The 21,040-nt window shown below is 46.2% G+C and overlaps 1 protein-coding gene and 1 long non-coding RNA gene across 5 annotated transcripts in view; one reads left to right on the top strand and one right to left on the bottom strand.

The window, feature by feature from the left end:
- The window catches only part of RIMS3 (regulating synaptic membrane exocytosis 3), a 42,772-nt gene extending 32,591 nt beyond the window's left edge, over positions 1-10,181 (top strand). For all 3 annotated transcript variants that reach the window (XM_049878924.1, XM_049878925.1, XM_049878927.1), the window contains 4 exons: positions 367-479; positions 2,889-2,990; positions 3,322-3,461; positions 5,330-10,181. In XM_049878924.1, the coding sequence (XP_049734881.1) occupies positions 367-479; positions 2,889-2,990; positions 3,322-3,461; positions 5,330-5,542 (568 nt within the window). In that variant the 3' untranslated portion in view covers positions 5,543-10,181. The remainder of the gene's footprint in view (positions 1-366; positions 480-2,888; positions 2,991-3,321; positions 3,462-5,329) is intronic.
- A 1,192-nt stretch (positions 10,182-11,373) lies between these two features.
- The window catches only part of LOC126072957 (uncharacterized), a 51,777-nt gene continuing 42,110 nt past the window's right edge, over positions 11,374-21,040 (bottom strand). Inside the window, exons 4-5 of one of the 2 annotated variants that reach the window (XR_007516613.1) lie at positions 14,232-14,320; positions 11,374-11,461 (exon numbers count right to left, since the gene is read on the bottom strand). This is a non-coding gene — a long non-coding RNA (uncharacterized LOC126072957). The remainder of the gene's footprint in view (positions 11,462-14,231; positions 14,321-21,040) is intronic. The other variant, XR_007516612.1, reaches the window with a different exon arrangement.

Raw genomic sequence — 21,040 nt, 5'->3', positions numbered from 1 at the left:
AGGCCTAGACATTTCTGGCTCTTGGCATTAACATCTGCTGATGAGGGTGCAGGTGCCCAGCAAGCCCTGCCTTTGAAGGATCGCATCAGAAATCCCTGGTGCCTCAGGATCAGCTACCATCATTATGTTATTTTTATTAGTCTTTTTTCTCAAGTGACCTCAAAGTTCGTTTTATTTATTTATTTTTCAAACGTGCAGAAATGAGCAGTTTTGTTGTCTCCAGCCAGGGTGGGCCACTCACATTGTGTAGAGGAGAAATTGAGGCACAGAAGGGCATGTCCAGTGCCCCAGGGACAGAGTCACTGCATGCTGCCATCCGCACCCCCACCCAGACACCCTCACAGGCCCTTCTGCCTCCTCCTCCAGGTTCATCTTCCCCACCACCCGGCTCGGGGCCGAGAGCCAGTTCAGTGATTTCCTGGATGGGCTGGGACCAGCCCAGATTGTGGGGCGACAGACGCTAGCAACGCCACCGATGGGTGAGTCTTCCTGAGGCTGGGCGAGTGGGACAGCAGGAAGGAGGAGCTCCGTGGGGCCTTCGGTGCACTGTGAGCAGCAGAAGGAGCCCTCACGCTGACTTTTGTGGCAACGAGGAGTTAGCCTAGAGGAAAGGGGCACTAGCCTTTCTCATGGGCTGTCCTGAAGCTTTTACAGCACGTTCCCTCCCTCATTTCACCACTCACTCGCCCACTGTCCCACCGCCCACCCTGCACTGGGCAATGCTAAGTGCTGGTTATAAAATGGTGAACAAAAATAGTCTCAGCATCCGCTTTCACGGAGCTTATTCCATCACTGATTCTGTATGACCCTGGGTAAGTCACACGTCTCTTGTTTTGAGCCTCCATTTCCTTATCTGTAAAATTGGAATACTAATACCCCTCTTAGTTCTGCAATCTAACAACTATGTTTTTGAGCTCCTACAGAGTCGCTGTGAGTCTGAATTGACTCGATGGCAAGGGGTTTGGCTTGGATGCTTTCCATGAAATATCTTATTTACTCCTTAAGAACTATGTCTTATTTGACTTTTTACCCTTAACCTTGTGGCTGGCATCCAGAAGCCTTTTAGTAATTTTACCACCCCCCCTTCCCTGGTGGTGCAGTGGTTAAGTGCTCAGCTGCTAAATGAAAGGTCGTTCAAACCCATCTGCTGTTCCGTGGGAGAAAGATGTGGCAGTCCGCTTCTGTAAGGATTTGCAGCCTTGGAAACCCCCTGGGGCAGTTTTATGCTGTCCTGTAAGGTCTTTACGGGTCAGAATTGATCTGATGGCAGCGGGTTTCTCCCCTGCAACTAGGAAGTGCTTCCTGAAGCCTATGCTTGGTCTTCTTAGCTCCGTTCTGACTCAGTTCATTGGCTCTCACATTGGCCCCTCCCTCCTTCTCATACGGGCTCTGTTGGCTTCAGTCAGCTCCTCCCCAGGTCTGGCTTCCCCAGAGATGCCTCCTCACCTCCACCCCATTCCTATTCATCTGACTGAACAGTGTCTGACCCAGACGTCCCCACTCAGCCCTCTTCGGGACAGTGCTCAACTTTTGACCCTTATAGTAGGGGAGGAAGCCCAGGTGCCAATGGTGCCCTGCTGTGAGTCACACCAGGAAGCTAAGATTTCATTCCAGGCCAGGACCCTGTCAGCGAAAGTGCCCACAAGGAGCCCCTGTCTGCTGGAAGCCAGGTCCATAGGGACCCTCAGTGGATGATGGTCAGCTCCCATCTGGCTCCTGGGTTGGGTTTGGCTAATTCCCAGTCTTTGCTTCCAAGCTCGTAAGGGCTTGAGGAACCTGCTTTTTGCAGCCCTGGGTCCAGCCCTGGGCTGGGAGGCAGTGAGAGGTGTCGGCCACTACTGCAAGGCTAATGCACTACCACAGCTTAGAACGTTTGGTTGTGGTGCCCCCTGGTGTCCAAGCCTGGGAAAGAGAGATTTGCATTTGCTAAACTTGTTAGGGGTGTTAATAGTAAGACAGGGAAGAGACTAATTCGCAAGACCCTTCCCTGTCCCCCAAAGGGAGGTCAGGAATAGCTGGAGAGAAGGGAGTAAATTTCAGGATAGCTCCTGAAAGTAGAAAACCCCCATCTTCCCAAGAATGCAAATACAATTGCATGGTGGCCCATTTTAATTTTTCTGGATCAAGCTTAGGATTCTGGACCCCTTTGAAGAATGTTCCAAGTGCTTAATGCATAATTTCAAATTCTGCTTACTCACATTGAACACAGCTTAGAGTTCCCAAAAACCAGGTAACTGACATGACTCCACACACAGAGCTTTTCCCAGCGGAATATTCTGCCTTGTGGGGGCGCAATGAGGCATTCTCTGCACCCAGAAAATCTCCCAACCTCCCCTCCCTGCCTGGGCAAGGGAACCCACACAAGAGCAGGCCCTCGCTCCCAGGTAGTGCCTCAGGTCCTGGGCAGGTACAGGTCTCAGCTGCTATTCAAACTGAGGTTCTTTAAATTGTCCGACATACATTTAGCGGGGATTGTGGGCGGTGGGGGCGGGGGGGGGGTGCTGCTCTTTAGGGAAAGGAGAAGAAGAGCCATTGACTCTGCAGCTTCTCCATCTTCCTGAACAGTTCAGGTCTGGCCCAGAATTTGCCTGTTCTGCTCAGTAAAACTGAAGCCCCTCTAGTCAACCAGACTTAGATGGGAGTTTGGCAGCTGTTACCCAGGCACACCTCTTAGGGTCAGGCCCACCCCACCCTCAGGAGCCTATCCGAGTATTTCTCAGCCACTTACAGTGGCCTCCCGAGAGGAGTTCCACCACTTGCCATTCTCTCCATCTTGTTTCCTCTCTGGCGCTGGCGGAGCGCCCTCTGCAGACCGGCCTCTGTACGGCACTTGGCTGGCCTGTCCCTTGGTCTGGCTCTGCCTGGACCCCCTCTCTCCTCTTTTGCAGGGGACGTGCACATTGCCATTATGGACCGCAGAGGCCAGCTGGAGGTGGAAGTGATTGAGGCTCGAGGCCTCACCCCGAAACCAGGCTCCAAATCCCTCCCAGGTGAGGCTGAGCGGCTGGGGAGGGATTTTGAAAATGGGGTCCTGGCAGGAAGGGCTGTGCAGCCAAGCTCTGGGCCTAGCATTCCTCAGCACCCCATTGGCCTGAATCTGTGTGCTCAATCGACACTGGAGTCACGACTTGCCTGGAAGGCCAGTGAGCGGGAGTAGGGGCTCAGTGGTGGATGAGTCAGCGTCTGAGGCAGCCTTGTCCACCTGCTGTCCACCGCTCAGCTCATTCTGCTCATCTCTAGGTGATCCTGGGGCTTAGGCGAGGGGGCAGGCCATAGTGGTCTGCCCAGGACCCACCTCATCATGCTTCTGTCATCCCTCAGCCACCTATATCAAGGTTTACCTGCTTGAGAATGGGGCCTGCTTGGCCAAGAAGAAGACAAAGGTGGCCAAGAAGATCCATGACCCCCTGTACCAGCAGGCTCTGCTCTTCGATGAGGGGCCCCAGGGTAAGGTGCTGCAGGTGAGTGTTAGGGTGGAGAGGGGAACTCTCACAGAGCAGAAGTCATCATTTTTTTACCTTTCCTTATGCCTTATCTCGTGCAGGCACTGTATCAGGTGCATTAACGCACATCGCTCGTGCATTTCCACAACCCAGTGAAGTGTTACTGCACCCAGTTTATTCATAAGGAAACCAAGGTTGGGGAGGATGGCTAAATGACCTCCTGGGTCGCACAGCTAGTGGGTGGAACCAGGATTTGTCTGTCTTTTCCCATCACTGAACAATTGCTAATGTTGCTGGAACTTCTGATCAATGCCAGCCTTCGTGCTAAGTGCTTTCCAAATGTGATCTCACATCGTCATCATGACGATCCTGTGAAGGAGGTATGATTGCCATTTTACAAGTGAGGAAGGAGTCTCAGAAAGGGGAAGTAACTTGCTTAAGGTTTTAATAGTGACTTGCAGAGGCAAGTTGAGTTCAGGTCAGGGTGACTGGCATCCCAACCGCTTCAGAGTAACAAAGCCCTTCTGCACGCTTTGTTGTTTGTGCCTCACAGCAGTCCTGGGAGGGAGGGACTGTCATGCCATTTCATAAATGAAGAAACAGGCACAACAGGTTGTATAGAAATACAGCATATGGTAAGTTAGTCTCAGGACTCAGTCCTGGCTTCAAGCTCCAACTCAGATATTTACTAGCTGCAGGTGGTATGTTGTGAATATTGAACAAGATATCGCGTATGAAGGGCCTAACATAGTGCCAGTGGTTAACAGCTCAGTTGCGAACCAAGAGGTTGGCAGTTGGAACCCACCAGCTGCTCTGTGGGAGAAAGATGTGGCAGCTGGCGTTCATAAAGGTTTACAGCCTTGGAAACCCGATGGGGCAGTTCTACTATGTTCTATAGGGTTGGTATGAGTTGGAATCGACTCGACGGGAATGGATTTTTTTGGTAACAGTGCTTGGCATATAGATGGCCACTCGCTAAGCATTAATTGTGGTGGTGGTGGTATTTGGCCTTGGCCTTGCTTGAGACTACACAGTGGCAGAGAGGCTAGAAACCAGGGCTGTTTAGCGCTGACTCTCAGCTCTGGCTTTTTCTCTGGGCCGAGGCACTTACATAGCTACCTGCCAGTGCCCTTGGAGTTGCATACCACAGAACTGCAGAACCCTAGGGTTCTGTGGGGGGAATCTAGGGAGCAAGGGGAGGCTGAGTCATTCTCTCCTACTTCAACTTTCCTGCATCGAACACTTATTTAACCTGTGTGTATACACACATACAAATATCTATATCCCCAACTATATCTACCCGTAGATATATATATTCCATTTTGAAAAAGGACTCACTGAAAAACACACACATTTGAAAATCACCAAGCTAATCTGTTCCCCTCTCCCAGTTTTATGGAAGGGCAGGCTGAGGTCCAGTGAGGGCAAGGGGCAGGTCCAGTGAGCCAGCGGCAGAGCTGGAGCTGTCACCCAGGCCCTGGACCCTCAGGCTGTGCCTGCCTGGGGAAAGCTGTCGTCTGGGATGCTGGGAGGTTCTGGAGTCACACACAACCAGGTTCCAATCCTAGCTGTGAATTACTGTGTATCTTTGGGTTAGTTAATTAACCTCTCTGAACTGCAGTTTCCGCTTAGTGGAAATGATAATACACATCACCCCTACCCAGCTGGCTCCATGTGACAACTGAGATAATGCATGTAAAATCCAGAGGATTGGGCCTGGCACATCAGAAGTGCTCAGTAAGTTGTTGACAAAATCAGTCTGGGTTTTGGCTCTCTGTGCCCACCTGAGGCCTGGTAACACTCGCAGCTCCCGGGCCCCTGACCCAGCTCTAGAGTGTGTGTGGGGGGTGTTTACTCATCCCTCACACTCTTCCTCCCTACTGCAGGTGATCGTCTGGGGCGACTATGGCCGCATGGACCACAAGTGCTTCATGGGCATGGCCCAGATCATGCTGGACGAGCTGGACCTGAGTGCCGCGGTCACTGGCTGGTACAAACTCTTCCCCACCTCCTCAGTGGCCGATTCCACGCTTGGATCCCTCACCAGGCGGCTGTCCCAGTCCTCTCTGGAGAGTGCCACCAGCCCCTCGTGCTCCTAAGGACCTCAGGAAGAGAGGCTGGGATGGTGGCATGGGAAGGGGTGCCAGCTGGCCGCCCACTTCCTCCCCTGTACATAGTCTTCATGTCGACATGGACCCCGTGCCCTGCTGCATGCCTGTTGGCCACTGGGCTTGTCCCAGCTGGCAGTGGAGACTAGTGTGTGTGCGTGTATATTTGTGTGTAAGTGTGTGTAGTCTGTGTATATGTGTGACCACAATTATATATGTTCATCTGTCTGGGTATAGTCAGTCCTGGTGACTACATGGGCTGAAATCCATGTCTCTTTGTATCTTGTTGAAAAGAAACCCAAAGGAGTGTTGAGTGGGCACGATTCACCAAGTGGGGGCTGTGGCCATTGGTTCATCCCATCTGGTCCCATGTCTGGGGCAGAGCCTGTATGTTCCCTACCTGTGCCTCCTCTTGGTGGTCTCTGCTTGGTTCTCTGTCTTGTCCTTTGTACCACCCTCTGTCTCTCCCCAGCACTGCTGCTGTTTTTTGAGGAATGTAGCATCCACTGCAGTTGAACACGCTGAGGCCCCTCTAGGAACCCCATCTTATCCCCTCCTCTACCACCTCTGCCCCGATGCCCCTCCTCCCACCCGAGCAGCCCTGGCAGCTCCTCCCAGGGAATGCATCCTGCAGCATGTAGCATGCTCACCTAGTGCCCCGGCCAGGGCTCCGGGAGAAGCAGCAGCTGCCTGGTAAACTGACGGCTTGGAGACTGCTTTCTCCCTTGGACTGGAGCCATCTCCTTCCCACGTGTATAACACAAGGTGGTCTTGGTTCCAGGGGAAATGGCCCGATACCTTAGAGGGAGGTGCCAGGTGCTTCCTTGAGCATTTGTTCCTCACCTCTTTCCTCCCTTCAAGGCTCCTGGCTCTGACATGCCAAAGGAGCTCTCCTTGTGGGCCTCAGGAGCCTTGGAGTAGAGGGTCTTGACATCCAGGGGGCTGACCTCAGAGGGGATGTTATCTTCCAAAGCAGACAGTCCCTGGAGATACCTGTGTCCTCCCAAGGCTCTGCTGGTGGCCTTACCTGCCTCTGGGCTCATCCCTGGTGGGGGCATGGCTTGGTGATGAGGTGCTGAGGGTAGGGCTCTTTGCAGAAATAAGGAGGGCTGAGGCTGGCTTGTTTTGAGCCACAGTTGAGAATCCATTCGGACCTTTGGGGATTAGCTGCATGAAGTTGCTCATTGGAGGCTCTATTTTTTGCTCATTTCCAGGCCAGGGTCCCTGTCTGGGAACTCAGATTCGCTTGAGCCCCGGCCTCCTGGCTCTGGACTCTGACCGCCACAGTCACCAGCTCTGTACAAGCAATATTTACCCCTCCCAGGCCCCCGCCTTTTCATCCTCCATCACCACCCTTTGGACAGCAGCCTGGCCTGCTGTAGGCACCTCATCTGCTCTCTGCTTTCTTGTCTACCCTTGTCTGGTTGGAGCTTCTCAAAGCTACTCAAACCCTGACCTGACTCAAACCCTGACCCTGTTGGTGGGGACCAGTTCCTAGTCGGGACCTTTTGAAAGGTCTGCTGGGAATCCTGAAGTCTGGCTTAGGAAGGCCCAAATCTGTCCCTGTCACCCCTCAGTTCTAGGGTGAATGTAAAAAGTCAGAGATTGCCCCAGAGATAGACAAAGCAGCCTGTGGGTCCAAATCTGGTGGGGAGAAAAGGAGACCCAAGATGGGGAAGGCCTTCTTTCTGCCTCTTCCCCGAACGTCATTCCAAAGTATTGAAGTGACTCTGGTCCAAGTACTTCAGGCAGAGGGAGAGCTACGAGTGGTAGCAAAGGAGAGGTCTAGGAACCTGAGGGCTTGGACTTCATTCCTGTCCAAATCCAGGTGGACAGGAGGTGGGTTCTGAGAGGGTGGAGGAGGACGCGCCATGAACTTCAGGCCATCTTTCTGGCAGGAATCCCTGTTAGGCTGACACCAGAGCCCTTTCACCCTTCCTTCTCCCCAAGAAAACTAGGGGAAGAAGCCAGGACTGCGCAGGTCTTGCCCTCAGACAAAAAATAAGGGCAGAGAGAAAATGAGGACAATTAGCTCCTGGGCTCCTGTCTCCTGCATGAGTCTACTTTCTAGTATTTTCAGAGAAGAGAACCATTGTACATACGGAAGAGTGGAGAGGGGTGGGTAGAGGTTTCTCTTTATACAGAAACTTTCTCCCCAGTCCCATTGCTTGGGACGGGGTAATACATGCAATTTCTCATGTCCCTAAAAATTGGGCAAAGAGCCCTGTACCCTTTGACCCTACAGTGGGGACAGGAGGAAACTCTTTTGCATAGGGTATTTTTGTCTCCTGTCTGTGATATAGTCACCTCTAGAGCAGTCACCACCAGGATAGCTGAAAATAACCTAGACCTTTGAAGTGGTGGGGTCACTAGGATGGTGCAGACATTTGCCGATGTAGCAGACTGCTGATACCAGACGGTGACTGTGCAGTCACCCCAGGGCATGGGGGCATTGCAACGCCCTTATTCTTCTAGGGGCCTGAGAAGGCAGCGGGAAGAGGGGAAGCTGCCCTTGGGCAACTGTAGGCCTCGGTGCATCTTGTCCTGGGGGAGGGTTAGCACAAATGAAGTCCTAGCCAGAGCTAACCTGCCTACAATCCCTGGCTTTCACAACTGCCCAGGAGTCAGGCCACTCCATTATCCCACCTCTCCAGTGGGAGGTAATTCCCCCCAAGTTGACTTTGGGGAATTATTCTTTTTAATCTTTTGTACCAAATAAGTTACTAACCCCAACTTGGATGCCCTCCCCACCCAGGGGGAAACTGTGAGGCTGATGTGTGTGTTGGTGAGTAGCTGCATCTGAAGGTCTGTTTTTTTGCATCTGGGATGCAGGGGCTTGTCTGAGAGCCTGCTCTGGAGGTAGCCTGTCCCGGGAGTAGAGGGGCAGAGGCGTGACCCCTGGCCCTCCCTGGGATGGTGGAGCATCTGCCCCTTGGGGAGGGGATGGTAGGGAAAGAAGAAACATGATTCCGCTGGAGTTCTCCCTACATGGGCCAACTCACTGCAGGTACAGTGTCCTGGCTCCAAATGCACCTCATCCCAGGTGACACCGGCACTGTTCCTCTGCTCAGGCCGGCTTGTCTCCTAAAGGAGTGAGGATGTGACAGAGACAAGAGTGGCCCTGCAGTGATGCTGGGCAGTGGGTGGGGACAGTGATGGCTGGTTCAGAGCCTCTGTCTCCAGGTCTCTGCTCTGTTCAGTCTGTTCCACTTCCGGCAGAGTCTCCTTCCCTACGGGGAAGTCTGTGACGGGCCTTTGATGTGAATCAGGCTCCAGTAAATGGGGCCAAGTCTTGGTTTGAAAGGAGGATTTGTCCTTCAGGGAAGAACCATCTCCTAAACTACTCCCCATCCAGTTTCTTCCACCACCCAATTCACGAGGAGAGAAGAACTTAGAGGCTCTTGGTATCCAGCAAGTCCCAGGCAATGCCAGTCCTTCATGGGGCGGAGGCTGAACCTAGGAGCTCCAGAGGGAGGGCACCCAGCTAGCTCGTCACTTGTGGAATCACTGCCTGCCAGGCAGAACACTAGGTCCAGCCACTTCTCCCAGGGGCATGACACCTACCAGGGGAAGCAGGCCTGAACTCTCCTTCACCGCCAGCCTTGAGGACAGCAGTGCACACTCTTTCAAGACAATAGATACTTCCAAGGGTACTTCTTTGCAAATGAAATGTAGCACAATCTTAGACTGTGTTACCAGGACCCTGACATGCAACCGGGGTCCTTACTCCATGCCCCACCGCCCAGGAGATGCTGAGCTCCTCTTCTGGGCTTCCAGAGTCCTCATACGTCATATTCCCCATCTTCCTCGGCCCAGAAAGCAGCAGGGCTTTAGTAAGGCTGCTCTCTCTGTTTCCCTTATTGCTCCCAGCACTGTGCAAACTCTGTGCAAGAAACCGCTGCTTTTGTCTGATGTTGTAGATGAGTTGTCCTCACCTGGTGGGGAGAGTGGGCACGGCATTCAGGGCCAGGAGGTGGCCCAGCACTATTCTGGCCGTGGCTCTGGGGGGATGGAACAGCAGAGACTGCTTCCCTGCTGACTCCTGCCTGCCTTTCTCTTTATCTCCTCTGAGTTTTCTGCTCCAATATGCCGACACTTAGAGACTCTTTAAAATGCTGCTTCCTGCACTGGATTGTCTTTCATTGAATGATCAGGGAGGAGACGAGGATGTCGACTCCTCCCCTACCTTCTCCCTCAAGTCTGCATTTCACTCAGGTAGGAAGAGACTGGGGCAAAGCAAACACCATCGTGATGAAAGAGCAGGGAAGCCCCACACAATCGGGGGCCTGGGTGGAGTTGGATGGGCCTGGTCTGACTGGGAAAAGGTTATTTTGAAAGAGTGCCTGAGCATCTCAGAACAATGTCAGTGATGCCAAAGAGAGCAACTTGGCCTCCTTGGGCACCAGCTCTTCCGGCAGAGCTGCACAAACGTGGCTCAGTTGTTGATGTGTCCGATGGTGGGCTTTGTTCTCTGACAAAGGGCTTAATCTTTCCATGTAGCAAAGCAACTCCCTCTCCCCACCCCCCACCCCCAACCCTAAGCTCGGGCTCTTGTGGGCCCAACATGGCTGTGCCTGTGAGGGAAGCCACACCCGTGAGAGAAACTTCCATTCTCTCAGGGGCCTAGACTGGCTTGAGACACGTGCTCATTGAAAAGCATGAGTGTTACTGCTTTGAGAAAACCTTCCAAGGGCCTGGCTGGAAACGTGGCCAGTAAGGACAGGGACCTCTCAAGCAGTTCACAGTGATGCCAGGGGAGGTCCCTGGGCCTGGATTCCAACTTGGCTAACAGACAGGGGCCTCGGGAATTCCAGGGGAAACAAGGCATCTGCCCCATTGGTCAGTGATCATCTGGGCAGCTGGCTACAGGGAATCAAAGGCTGTTATAAACAGTTTTGCTAGAAACTGTGACTGTGGGCAAGACTCCCCACTTTTCTGGGCCTCAGCTAACTCCTGTTGAAAATGAGAGAATTATCTAGTTGCTCCATGATTCCCTCCAGCTTTTAGAATCCTCTGATCTGAGATGATGAGGGTCGTAAGCCTCGTGCACCTGGCACCTGGTTCCATGGGCTGGTTTTTTCCATCCCTTGGTGCCCAGGCCGGTGCAGGTCCTTATCCAGTCCACGCCCAAATGCTGCTTCTGACAAGAACTCTGGGAATCCTAACAGACTGCGATTTCACCTCTTCGTGGTGTGTTCTCCTTCTTTTATTCTTATGTAATGATGAGAAATAATTAAGGGTTGTCTACAATGGACATTTTTCAAGGTGCTGATGTGATGTCACGACCTCAGCTGCATCCTGAGTAGGTCAGTATCCCCACCAGCAGATCAGGCTGGGTCATTCCTCATTTCTGCTTCTCGAATGACATCAGTGGAAAAGTTAAAGAAGTGAGGATTTTAGAGGAAATGCTCTCTGATGGGAGGGGAAAGGGAACTTATTTCCCTTCAGAATATTTTGTTTCTTAAAACCACTCCTGTCTCCAGAATGTCTTTAACCAGACATCATCTAAGAAGGCATAGTGGCTGCTCCTTTGGAAAAATTTGGTCTGATATTTCTGTCAACTTCTTTAGAATGTAAGTTCATGGGAGACAAGAACCCTTTTTTAGAATTTCCAAAATGCATCCTGCAAAGAAAGAGATAGCTGATAGGGACTGACAAGCACACTGTTTAGACAAGAAGCAAACAGTCTTTTATATCCATGCTCTATACGTTTTATATGTGCAGCATCTTTCCAAACTTGAGGTTCCTGGGTGGCAGGTGGACAGCTGGGAAGGACTGCCGGCTGTTTTGTACAACGTTCTTGCCAATTCCCTTGAGGCTTCTGCATGTACAGTATTTGGGCAGCAAAAAATTATTAAAGTCAGTTTGAAAATGGTTTCCTGTGTCGCTTTCTGCAGACGGTTCTTAATTCTAGAAGAGAGAAAGCAGGGTTCCAGGTGACTGAGCCTTATAAAAGAAGGAGGGTGATGCCTTGGCTGAGGCAGGAGAGGGCAGTACAGCTCAGAAAAAGGTCTGAAAGATATAGCCTGGGCCTCTGACTGCTGTTTGAGGAACTCTGTTGCCATAATGATGTTCTTGGGCCATGGCACCTGACTGGCCCAGTCTCCCATCTCAGCCTCCCAGGATCCCTGCTTATAGGCCCTCAAAGTCTTCTATTCCCACAGACTCCTACAAAGGCTACCCAGAGCCAAACTGATGGGAAGGTAAGATGGAGCTAAGTCCACTGCTTTTAACCCACTGTCCATTTGTGAGCTCTTGGGACCAATACTTCTGCTCAGGCACATGGCTAGGTCATTCCTGCTTATTTCAGCCACACCTGAGACAAGCAGTAAAAATAGCAGTTGACCTCCAATGCAGTGATGTACAGCAGTCATGACCCCTAGAGCACCCCCTTCCCTTCCCTTCCTCAAGGAGGGGAGAAAGGTGTGTTAATATTTAGTCACTTCTAGGCAGAACCATTGTCTCCCTAGAACTCTGTTTGGTGGTACAGAAGATGGAAACAGGAAAAAGGAAGTGTAGCTGTGTGTGAGCATGTGCTTTCCTGGGGAAAGGCTGGCATCCCTAAGAGCCCTCCAGTGTGACCTCCATTGCCTTGGCTTTGGGTCTGGCCATTGGCCTTGCAATTCCAGCGGGCACCATCTTTTCCATGTTCACTCTCTCTGTAATATACTGCCTACACTTGCATGAGTTGAAGAACTTCTATGCTTCTATCCTGCAAAAGTCTTTTAAAAAAAAGGAACAAAAGAAAAGACAACAAAAATCCAGAGGAAAAAAATTCTAAAGGATGTTCTTCAGACAGAAGGAACATAGTACATACATCATAGGGTTACTGGGATAGTAAAATGAAGTAATATGTTTAACATACTCCAAACAGTGCCTGGCACATAGTAAATGCTATATGTTTGCCATTAAGGAAGATGATCCTACATGGAAGGGCTGAAATGCAAGAAGGAAAAGTGAGCAGAAGAAATAGATTAATAATATATTTTAACCTATTGTTTAAGTAAATTGTGTTAAATTGTATATGTAAATATACAGAGATTATAATGTTTAATTTTTAAAATTAAAGTATGAACTAAAATATTGGGCAAAATAGCATGTAAGTTGGTCCTTGGAACATTCTTGAGGAAGGTAAAGATATTGAATAACTTAGTCTTCCTTAAGTGCCCATTCTAAAATTTCTAAAGTAAACACTAAGAGAATAGAATCAAATAGATGCAAAAATCCCAAATACTACCTATTAAATCCAATAATGTATTGGAAAATACTAAATTAAGTAGTGTTTATCCCAGGAATGCAAGGATGGTTCAATATCAGAAAAATTCATCACTGTAATTCACCACATTAATAGACTAAAGGAGAAACTCATATAATTACCCTAATGGGAAAAAAAATCATTTTATAAGGTTTATAAGTATAATAAAACTCAGCAAGGAGAAGGGAAATTCCTTAATTTGATAAAAGTTATATACCAAAAAACTTAAAGCAATTGTTTTATTATGGGAAAACTTTATACACATTCCCTTTATGATTAATACAAGGAGGCCCACTGTCATTCCTACAGTTTAAAAGAGTTCTAGAAATATACAGTGGCAGAAAGAAAAAACATAGATGTAAAGATTGGAAGAAAAATCATTATTTAAAAATAATTTCATCACTACCTTATTTTTAAAAAAACAATTATTAGAACTAATAAGAGCATTCAACAAGGTTGCTAGATATAAAATCAACTTAAAAATCAATTGTATTTTCCTATGACAGCCAATAAATAATAAACGTGAGATTATTCACAATAGCAATAAAAACTGAGTAGGAATTACGAATATGTAAGATCTCTATAGAGATAACTTTCAGACTAATAAAAGACTGGATGTTCTGAATAAGTGGAGAGACATTTCCTATTGAATGAGAGTTTAATATTTTAAAGATATTAACTCACCAAATTAATCTATAAATTCAATATTATTTTAAAACCAAAATTTCATAGAACTATAAGACAATAAATTTGTTTTAAGCCACTAAGCTTGTGGTAATTTTTTATAGCAGAAATAGAAAACTAATACAGGTAGAAAATAGGAGGTTACCTTGGTGGCTACCACTGGAAAATCAGGTAATGTATGCTGGATGCATACAGTGGAGTTTTATGCAACAGAAGCAATAGATTATCTATACACATAACATTGGTATACCTTAAAAACAGAATGATGCTAACAATTATGTTTATGTGGATTAAAATTCATGTACATACTCTGTTTCTAGTAACGGCAAACTTAGATAATTCAAACCCGAAACCATCCTTGAGGTCAACTAGAAAAGCTGGCCAAAAATTATGAAAAAACATTAGCTTAGCTTGAAGGCATCAGAGAACCAACAATATCATAGAAAAACAACTATTTTAGGTCAAGATCCAGAAGAAGATGGAAAACCAGAAAATTGAGCTTAGCACTTGCAGATGCTTTTCCTTTGGAGTATTGGCCAATTCCAGAAGAGGAAGTTAGAAACTGAGAGGCAAAGCAATGCTTTTGACAGCCTCAAGGGGCTAAGAGGGCAAAGGTTAGAGTTCAGAGCCTACCAAGAAAGGGGCAATCCTCCTGAGCTCTATGTTGGGAACTGGATGGGCTGAACCCTAGGAATAATGGTGAATTAGAAATAGACCTGTATTTGCAGGACTATAGCCTACCTGAGGATAATCTTAATGGCAGGAAATTGAGGTGATTCCAGATTGGTGGTGCTCCAAGCATCCTGGCAAAATGTAAATATAAATCCTTTCTGCAGTAAAATAATGTAGAGTTCAAATTATTCGTACAAATAAATTTCCAAACAGTATCAGGGACACAATAAAAAACAACCAACCAACCAACCAAAAAAAAAAAAACATTAAAAAAAAAAAGTACCCAGGCAAAATGTAAAGACAGCTAAACACAAGCAACATGAATGAGAACCAGCATAAAACAAAACAAAAATGGAATGTGATCCACCAGGGCTCTAGATAATAGAGCTGTCAAAGACTTAAACTATATGTTGTTTAAAAAGATAAAAGACAAGACTAATACTTCAGGCAGAACACTATAAACTATTTTTAAAAAGGAAATCATGGGTTTGAAAAACACCCAAATAAAATTCCAGAATTCAAGAAAAAATAACCAAAATTAAGACTTTAATAACTAGGTTTAAAAGCAGATTAAATTCTTCTGACCATAATGATATCAAACTTTCCCTCCAGTCACAAACAACGATAAAACTGGACATTTGATTCAGTTTTCTGCTTGGGGAGGGGGAGCACTTTCCAGACTGCAGTTCAGTGAGGTGGAATCCAAGCACAGGATGGAAGTCTCACTGAGCTCAGGAGGCAGAGACTGAAGTTTGGGGCAGCTAACATGGCTTGAATTTGTAGGTAAGAGAGCCAGGGAAAGAACCATGTGGGAATGGGGCCAGAAGTCTGCATAGGAATTCTTCACAGGTCCTTGGTTGAGAGCTGGGCAGAATTAGCCACTGTACTGAGTTAGGCACTGCAAGGCCTAGAGGAGAGTAGCTGGTGAGATCTCAGAGCTGAATAGAGGTACCAGAGATTGCACAGTGCTGGGAGATGTTGGAATTCCAGCTAGGCTGAGAGTCTCTGGCATTCTGGTTAAGATACCAGAAAGGCCATGACTTAGGAGTAAGGACAATGCTCTACAGAGAGGATTATAACCTGGGACTAAGGATAAAACCAAAACAGATCTTCACTGATAAAAATCAAACCTGACAGGATCGATATTGTCAACCAGTACGTTAATTGTCTGCCAAAATAGAATTTGGCCTCGTTTAAGGGAAAATAATATAACACTGATATTCTAAAATATCTCATCTACAATGTCCAGAATGCAATAAAACAATTCTAGGCATGCTAAGAAGCAGGAAACTGACCCAGAATAAGAAAAGAAAAGAAAAAGTAGTTAGCAGAAACACTCCAGTATTATCTAGATGTTGGTATTAGACCCACCAAAAACCAAACCCACCGCGGTCGAGTCAATTCCGACTCATGGCAACCCTATAGGACAGAGTAGAACTGCCCCATAGAGTTTCCAAGGAGCACCTGGCGGATTCGAACTGCCGACCTTTTGGTTAGTAGCCGTAGCACTTAACCACTAGCCACCAGGGTTTCCGTTGGTATTAGAAGGCAGGCTTTTAAAAACAGCTATTAGAAATATGTTAAAGGGGACTTCCGGCCAACATGGCGCCATAGACAGAAGCAGCACACTACCCCTCCATAGCAAAGACCCTAAAAACTAAGTAGAACAGAGACAAACGTCATTCCTGGAACCTGAAGTGTCAAGTGAAGAGATAAGAACTCAGCCAAGCACCGAATGGAATAAGAAACTGAGAGTACAGAGAGTGAGCAGAGAGACGTGCTGAAGGCCCTATCAGCTAACGTAGCAGGGACCCACCACCTTGGACTCCTGTCGGGGATCCGCAGACAGGGAGCATGGGAAACCAACTCCCAGCAGGAGACAGAGCACCGGTAACCAGTGATACGCGCTTTCCCACCTCCCATCCTCTCCCCGCTGCTCTACCTCCCAGCTTCCTGGCTGACTGCGGTGGCTCCGACAGCTGGAAGTGCAGCGTCCATGCCGCTGCCGCTTGGATTCGCCCCACCCACGTTGGAGATCGACTGTCGGACAGGGAGTACGGAAAAGCAGCTTTACAAAGTTCCCAGCAGGAGACAGAGCACCCGATTACGAGCTATGTACACCTTCTTAACCCTCCCCTTATTCCTCCCCTCTTCAGCCTCCTCTGCTTCCTTCCAGCCACAGACTCTTGGCCAGGAGGCAACTGCTTTGGCCTCAGGCTGCTTGGATTCGCCCTGCACACACTGGTCGGGCCCCTGAGCTGCTGTTGGTTCTATCCGTCTTTTTTTCTTTCTTCTGTGCCTCCTACCACCTCCCCCTCCTTTCTCTGGAACACCTGGCTCTGTGTGCCATCTTCTTCTTGAAAGATTGTGAAGTCATGCTCAACTGGGGAAACACTCCCCCAGCCAGCGACACCGCGCTGGTGGGATCTCTAGGGCTTTTCTTCCTTGTTTTGCTTTTTTGTTTTCTTTTTCTTTTCGCAGCTTGGGAGCCCCTTCTAGCCGGGCTGCACTGCACAGCTTAGGAGCCACTCCCTCAATCTACGCAGCGGCATAGGTGGGATCCCTGGGGGCATTTCTTCTTTTTTTCTTTCCCCTCTTTTTTCCTTTTCTCTATTTCCCCTTTCTCAGTTCTCATCTCTCTACGTTTATCTTCTTTTCCTGTCTCGTGAATACCTGGTGCTGTGTGAGTATCTATACCCCCTCTAGCCAGGCTATACTGCACAGCCTGGGAGCTACTTGCCCAGTGTAAGCAGCCCCACCAGTGGGACTCTGGAACTCCTGGGGGCTTTTCTTTTCCAAATTTTTATCTAGTTATTTTTTTCTTTCTTCTTTTTTTATTTTTTCCTTTTTGCTTTTCTCCATTTCTTGGTTTCTTATCCATCCACTCCAACAGCAGGCTCCGTTAGCACTCTTTTTTTTTTAATCTTTGTTTGCTTGTTTGTTTTTGTCTACTGTTTCTCTCTCCTTTCTCTCCTCTTTCCCATACCCCTATTAGCTCCACACATGACAACCTCCCCCCTCCTTCCCGCCTACCTACACCGTGCACTGAGCATCACACCCTGGAGCACCACAGGCACGGCCTACTGGAACCTGCCCAGCACTGATTCCTGACCGGAGCTGTTGGCCCTAGAATACATGGCACAAACAACCCCCAGCCCCTCCCCTTCAGCTGAATTTTCCCTCCTGCTCCATAGCTGAATGGCTGGCCCTGCCCATTGGACAAAGAGGTGAAAAGTACCGTGACTACAAATGAGCAAAGAACAAAGAATGCACAGCCTGCCTACTCAGACATAACCAAATAAAACAAAAAAGCAAGATGAAACAAACAAATCTACAATCAAGAAATGAAAAAATAACTACTGAGTGTCCCGAAGACAGCAGACAATATCAAAACATATTAAAAAAATGGGACAGGATGGTTCCAGTGGATGTCCAAAATAAAACACCAGATGACTTTCCAGTAGAAGAAAAGGCACTAGAACTACCTGATAGGGAATTCAAATCTCCAATATTCAGAGCAATCCAAGAGTTGGAGCAAAAAGCAGACAAAAATGAGGAAAAAATAGACAAATTTATGGAAAAGGCAGACAAATTCATGGAAAATACAGACAAAAAAAAAAAGGAACAATTCAAGAAAATAATACAGGAACAAAACGCCAAAGTAAATTCACTAGAAATCATTCAAAAACAACAATTAGAAATCCAAAAGATAAACAACAAGATTTCAGAAATGGACAGTGTCATAGAAGGACTGAAGAGCAGGTCTGAAATGATGGAAGACAGAATCAGCGAAATCAAAGACAAACACTTGGATACAACTCTGAGGAGAAATCAGAAAAAAGAACAAATGAAAATGAAGAAACCCTGAGAACTATGTGGGATACAATCAAAAGCAAAAATCTGCGAGTATCGGAGTTCCAGAATAGGGGGAGAAAACAGAAAACACAGAGAAGATCATTGAAGAATTGCTGACAGAAAACTTCCCTAATACCATGAATTATGAAAAGCTGACCATCCAAGAAGCTCAACAAACCCCATATAGGATAGACCCCAAAAGAAAAACACCAAGGCATATCATAACCACACTCACTAAAACCAAAGACAAAGAAAAAATCCTGTGAGCAGCTTGAGAAAAACAAAAAGTCACATACAGAGGAGAAACAATAAGACTAAGCTGTATTTGACAGAAACCATGCAGGCAAGAAGGCAATGGGATGACATATATAAAACCTTGAAAGAAAAAAATTGCCAAGCAAGAATAACATATCCTGCAAAACTTTCATTCAAATATGATGGTGAAATTAGGACATTTCCAGATAAAAAGAAATTAAGGGAATATGTAAAAACCAATCCAAACTTATAAGAATTATTGAAGGGAGTCCTTCAGTCTGAGAACAAACAACATCAGGCCACAGCCTGAATTTAGGAGGCAAGATTGTACAGCCAGATACCAACCTAGGAAATGAACTCTCAAGGACTATACAAAACCAAAACAATTGCAAAAGGGAACCAGAGAGGTTAATCTGTAAATGACAACAACATCAGAACAACAAAAAAGGAAATAAATGGCATAGGTATAGAACTTTCTAATGGAGAGAAGGCTAGGTGATATCAAGTAATAATAGACTGTTTCAAACCTAGGAAGACAAGGGTAAATTTCAAGGTAACCACAAAGAAAGTTAACAAACCTACTCATCAAAATAAAGAAGAAAAACAAAGTCTCAATAAAAACAAAATCTACAGAAATAAAAAAGAAACAAACGGAACTCAGAACAGAAGACTAAGAGGAACAAAGAAAATGTTAGCACCACAAAAAAAAAAAAGCACTACAAAACGACAGCAATAAACTCACACCAATCAATAATTACACTGAATGTAAATGGCCTAAATGTACCCATAAAGAGACAGAGAGTGACAGAATGGATAAAAAATCAGGATCCATCAATATGCTGTCTATAAGAGACACACCTTAGAAACAAAAAGGCAAATTTATTAAAAATCAAAGGATGGAAAAAAATATACCAACCAAATAACTGCCAAAAAAGAGCAGGAGTGGCAATACTAATCTCAGATAAAATAGACTTTAAAACAAAATGCACCATAAAAGACAAAGAAGAGCACTATATAATGATTAAAGGGACGATCCATCATGAAGACTTAACCATAATACACATCTACACACCCAATGACAGGGCTCCAAAATACATAAAACAAACTCTAACAGCACTGAAAACAGAAATTGACAGTTCCACAATAATAGTAGGAGACTTCAGTACACCTCTCTCAGTAAAGGACAGAACATCTAGAAATAAACTCATTAAAGATACAGAAGAGCTAAAGAACACAATCAGCCAACTTGATCTCATAGACATATATAGTACACTCCACCCAACAGTTGCAAAGTACACATTCTTTTCCAACACACATGGAATGTTCTCCAGAATAGACCACATCTTAGGCACAGAGCAACCCTCAACAAAATCCAAAACACTGAGATAATACAAAGTATTATCTTTGTCCACAATGCCATCAAAGTAGAAATTAACAACAGGAAGAGTAAGGAAAAAAAAAAAAAATCAATTACATGGAAACTGAATAACACCCTGCTTAAAAACCACTGGGTAATAGAAGAAATCAAAGATGGAATCAAAAAGTTCCTAGAGTCAAATGAGAATGAAAACACATCATACCAAAACCTTTGGGACACAGCAAAGGAGTCCTCAGAGGTCAATTTGTAGCAGTAGATACACACATCAAAAAAGAAGAGAAGGACAAATTAAAACATTATGTACACAACTTGAATAATAGAGAACAGCAAAAGAAGTCCACAGCCACCAGAATAAAGGATATAATAAATATCAGAGCAGAAGTAAATGAAATACAGAATAGAAAAACAATAGAAAGAATCAACAAAACCAAAAGTTGGTTCTTTGAAGCATCAACAAAATTGACAAACCACTGGCCAAACTGACAAAAGAAAAACCGGAGAGGACACAAATAACCCAAATAAGGAATGAAATGGGGGACGTTACAACAGACCCAATTGAAATAAAAAGGATAACAGAGTATTATGAAAAGCTATACTTGAAAAAATTTGAAAACCTAGAGGAAATGGACAAATTTCTAGAGACATACTACCTACCCAAACTAACACAAAAATGATGTTGAAAATCTGAACAGACCCATAACAAGAGGAGAGACTGAAAAGGTAAAAAAGAACTCCCAATCAAAAAAAGCCCTGGCCCAGATGGCTTCATTGGAGAATTCTACCAAACATTCAGTGAAGAGCTTACACCAGCACTACTCAAACTATTTCAGAACACAGAAAAGCAAGTGATACTTCTAAATTCATTCTATGAAGCCAGCATAACCCTGATACCAAAACCAGGCAAAGACACCACACACAAAAAAAGAAAATTACAGACCAATATCTCTCATGAATATAGATGCAAAAATTCTCAACAAAATTCTAGCCAATAGAATTCAGCATCGTATCAAAAAAAGAATACACTATGACCAAGTAGGGTTCATACCAGGTATGCAAGGGTGGTTCAACATTAGAAAATCAATCAACGTAACCCACCACATAAATAAAAGGAAAGAAAAGAATCACATGATCATCTCAATCGATGCAGAAAAGGCCTTCAACAAAGTCCAACAACCATTCCTGATAAAAACTCTCAATAAAATAGGTATAGAAGGGAAATATCTCAACATAATAAAGGGCATCTATGTAAAACCAACGGCCAATATTGTTCTCAATGGAGAGAGGCTGAAAACACTCCCCTTGAGAACAGGAACAAGACAAGGATGCAGTTTATTACCACTCCTATTTAACATCGTGTTGGAAGTCTTAGCTAGAGCAATAAGGCAAGAAA

The sequence above is a fragment of the Elephas maximus genome, chromosome 3 (assembly GCF_024166365.1).
Source record: "Elephas maximus indicus isolate mEleMax1 chromosome 3, mEleMax1 primary haplotype, whole genome shotgun sequence".
Classification (NCBI taxonomy): Eukaryota; Metazoa; Chordata; class Mammalia; order Proboscidea; family Elephantidae; genus Elephas; species Elephas maximus.
This window is presented reverse-complemented; position numbering and strand designations above follow the sequence as displayed.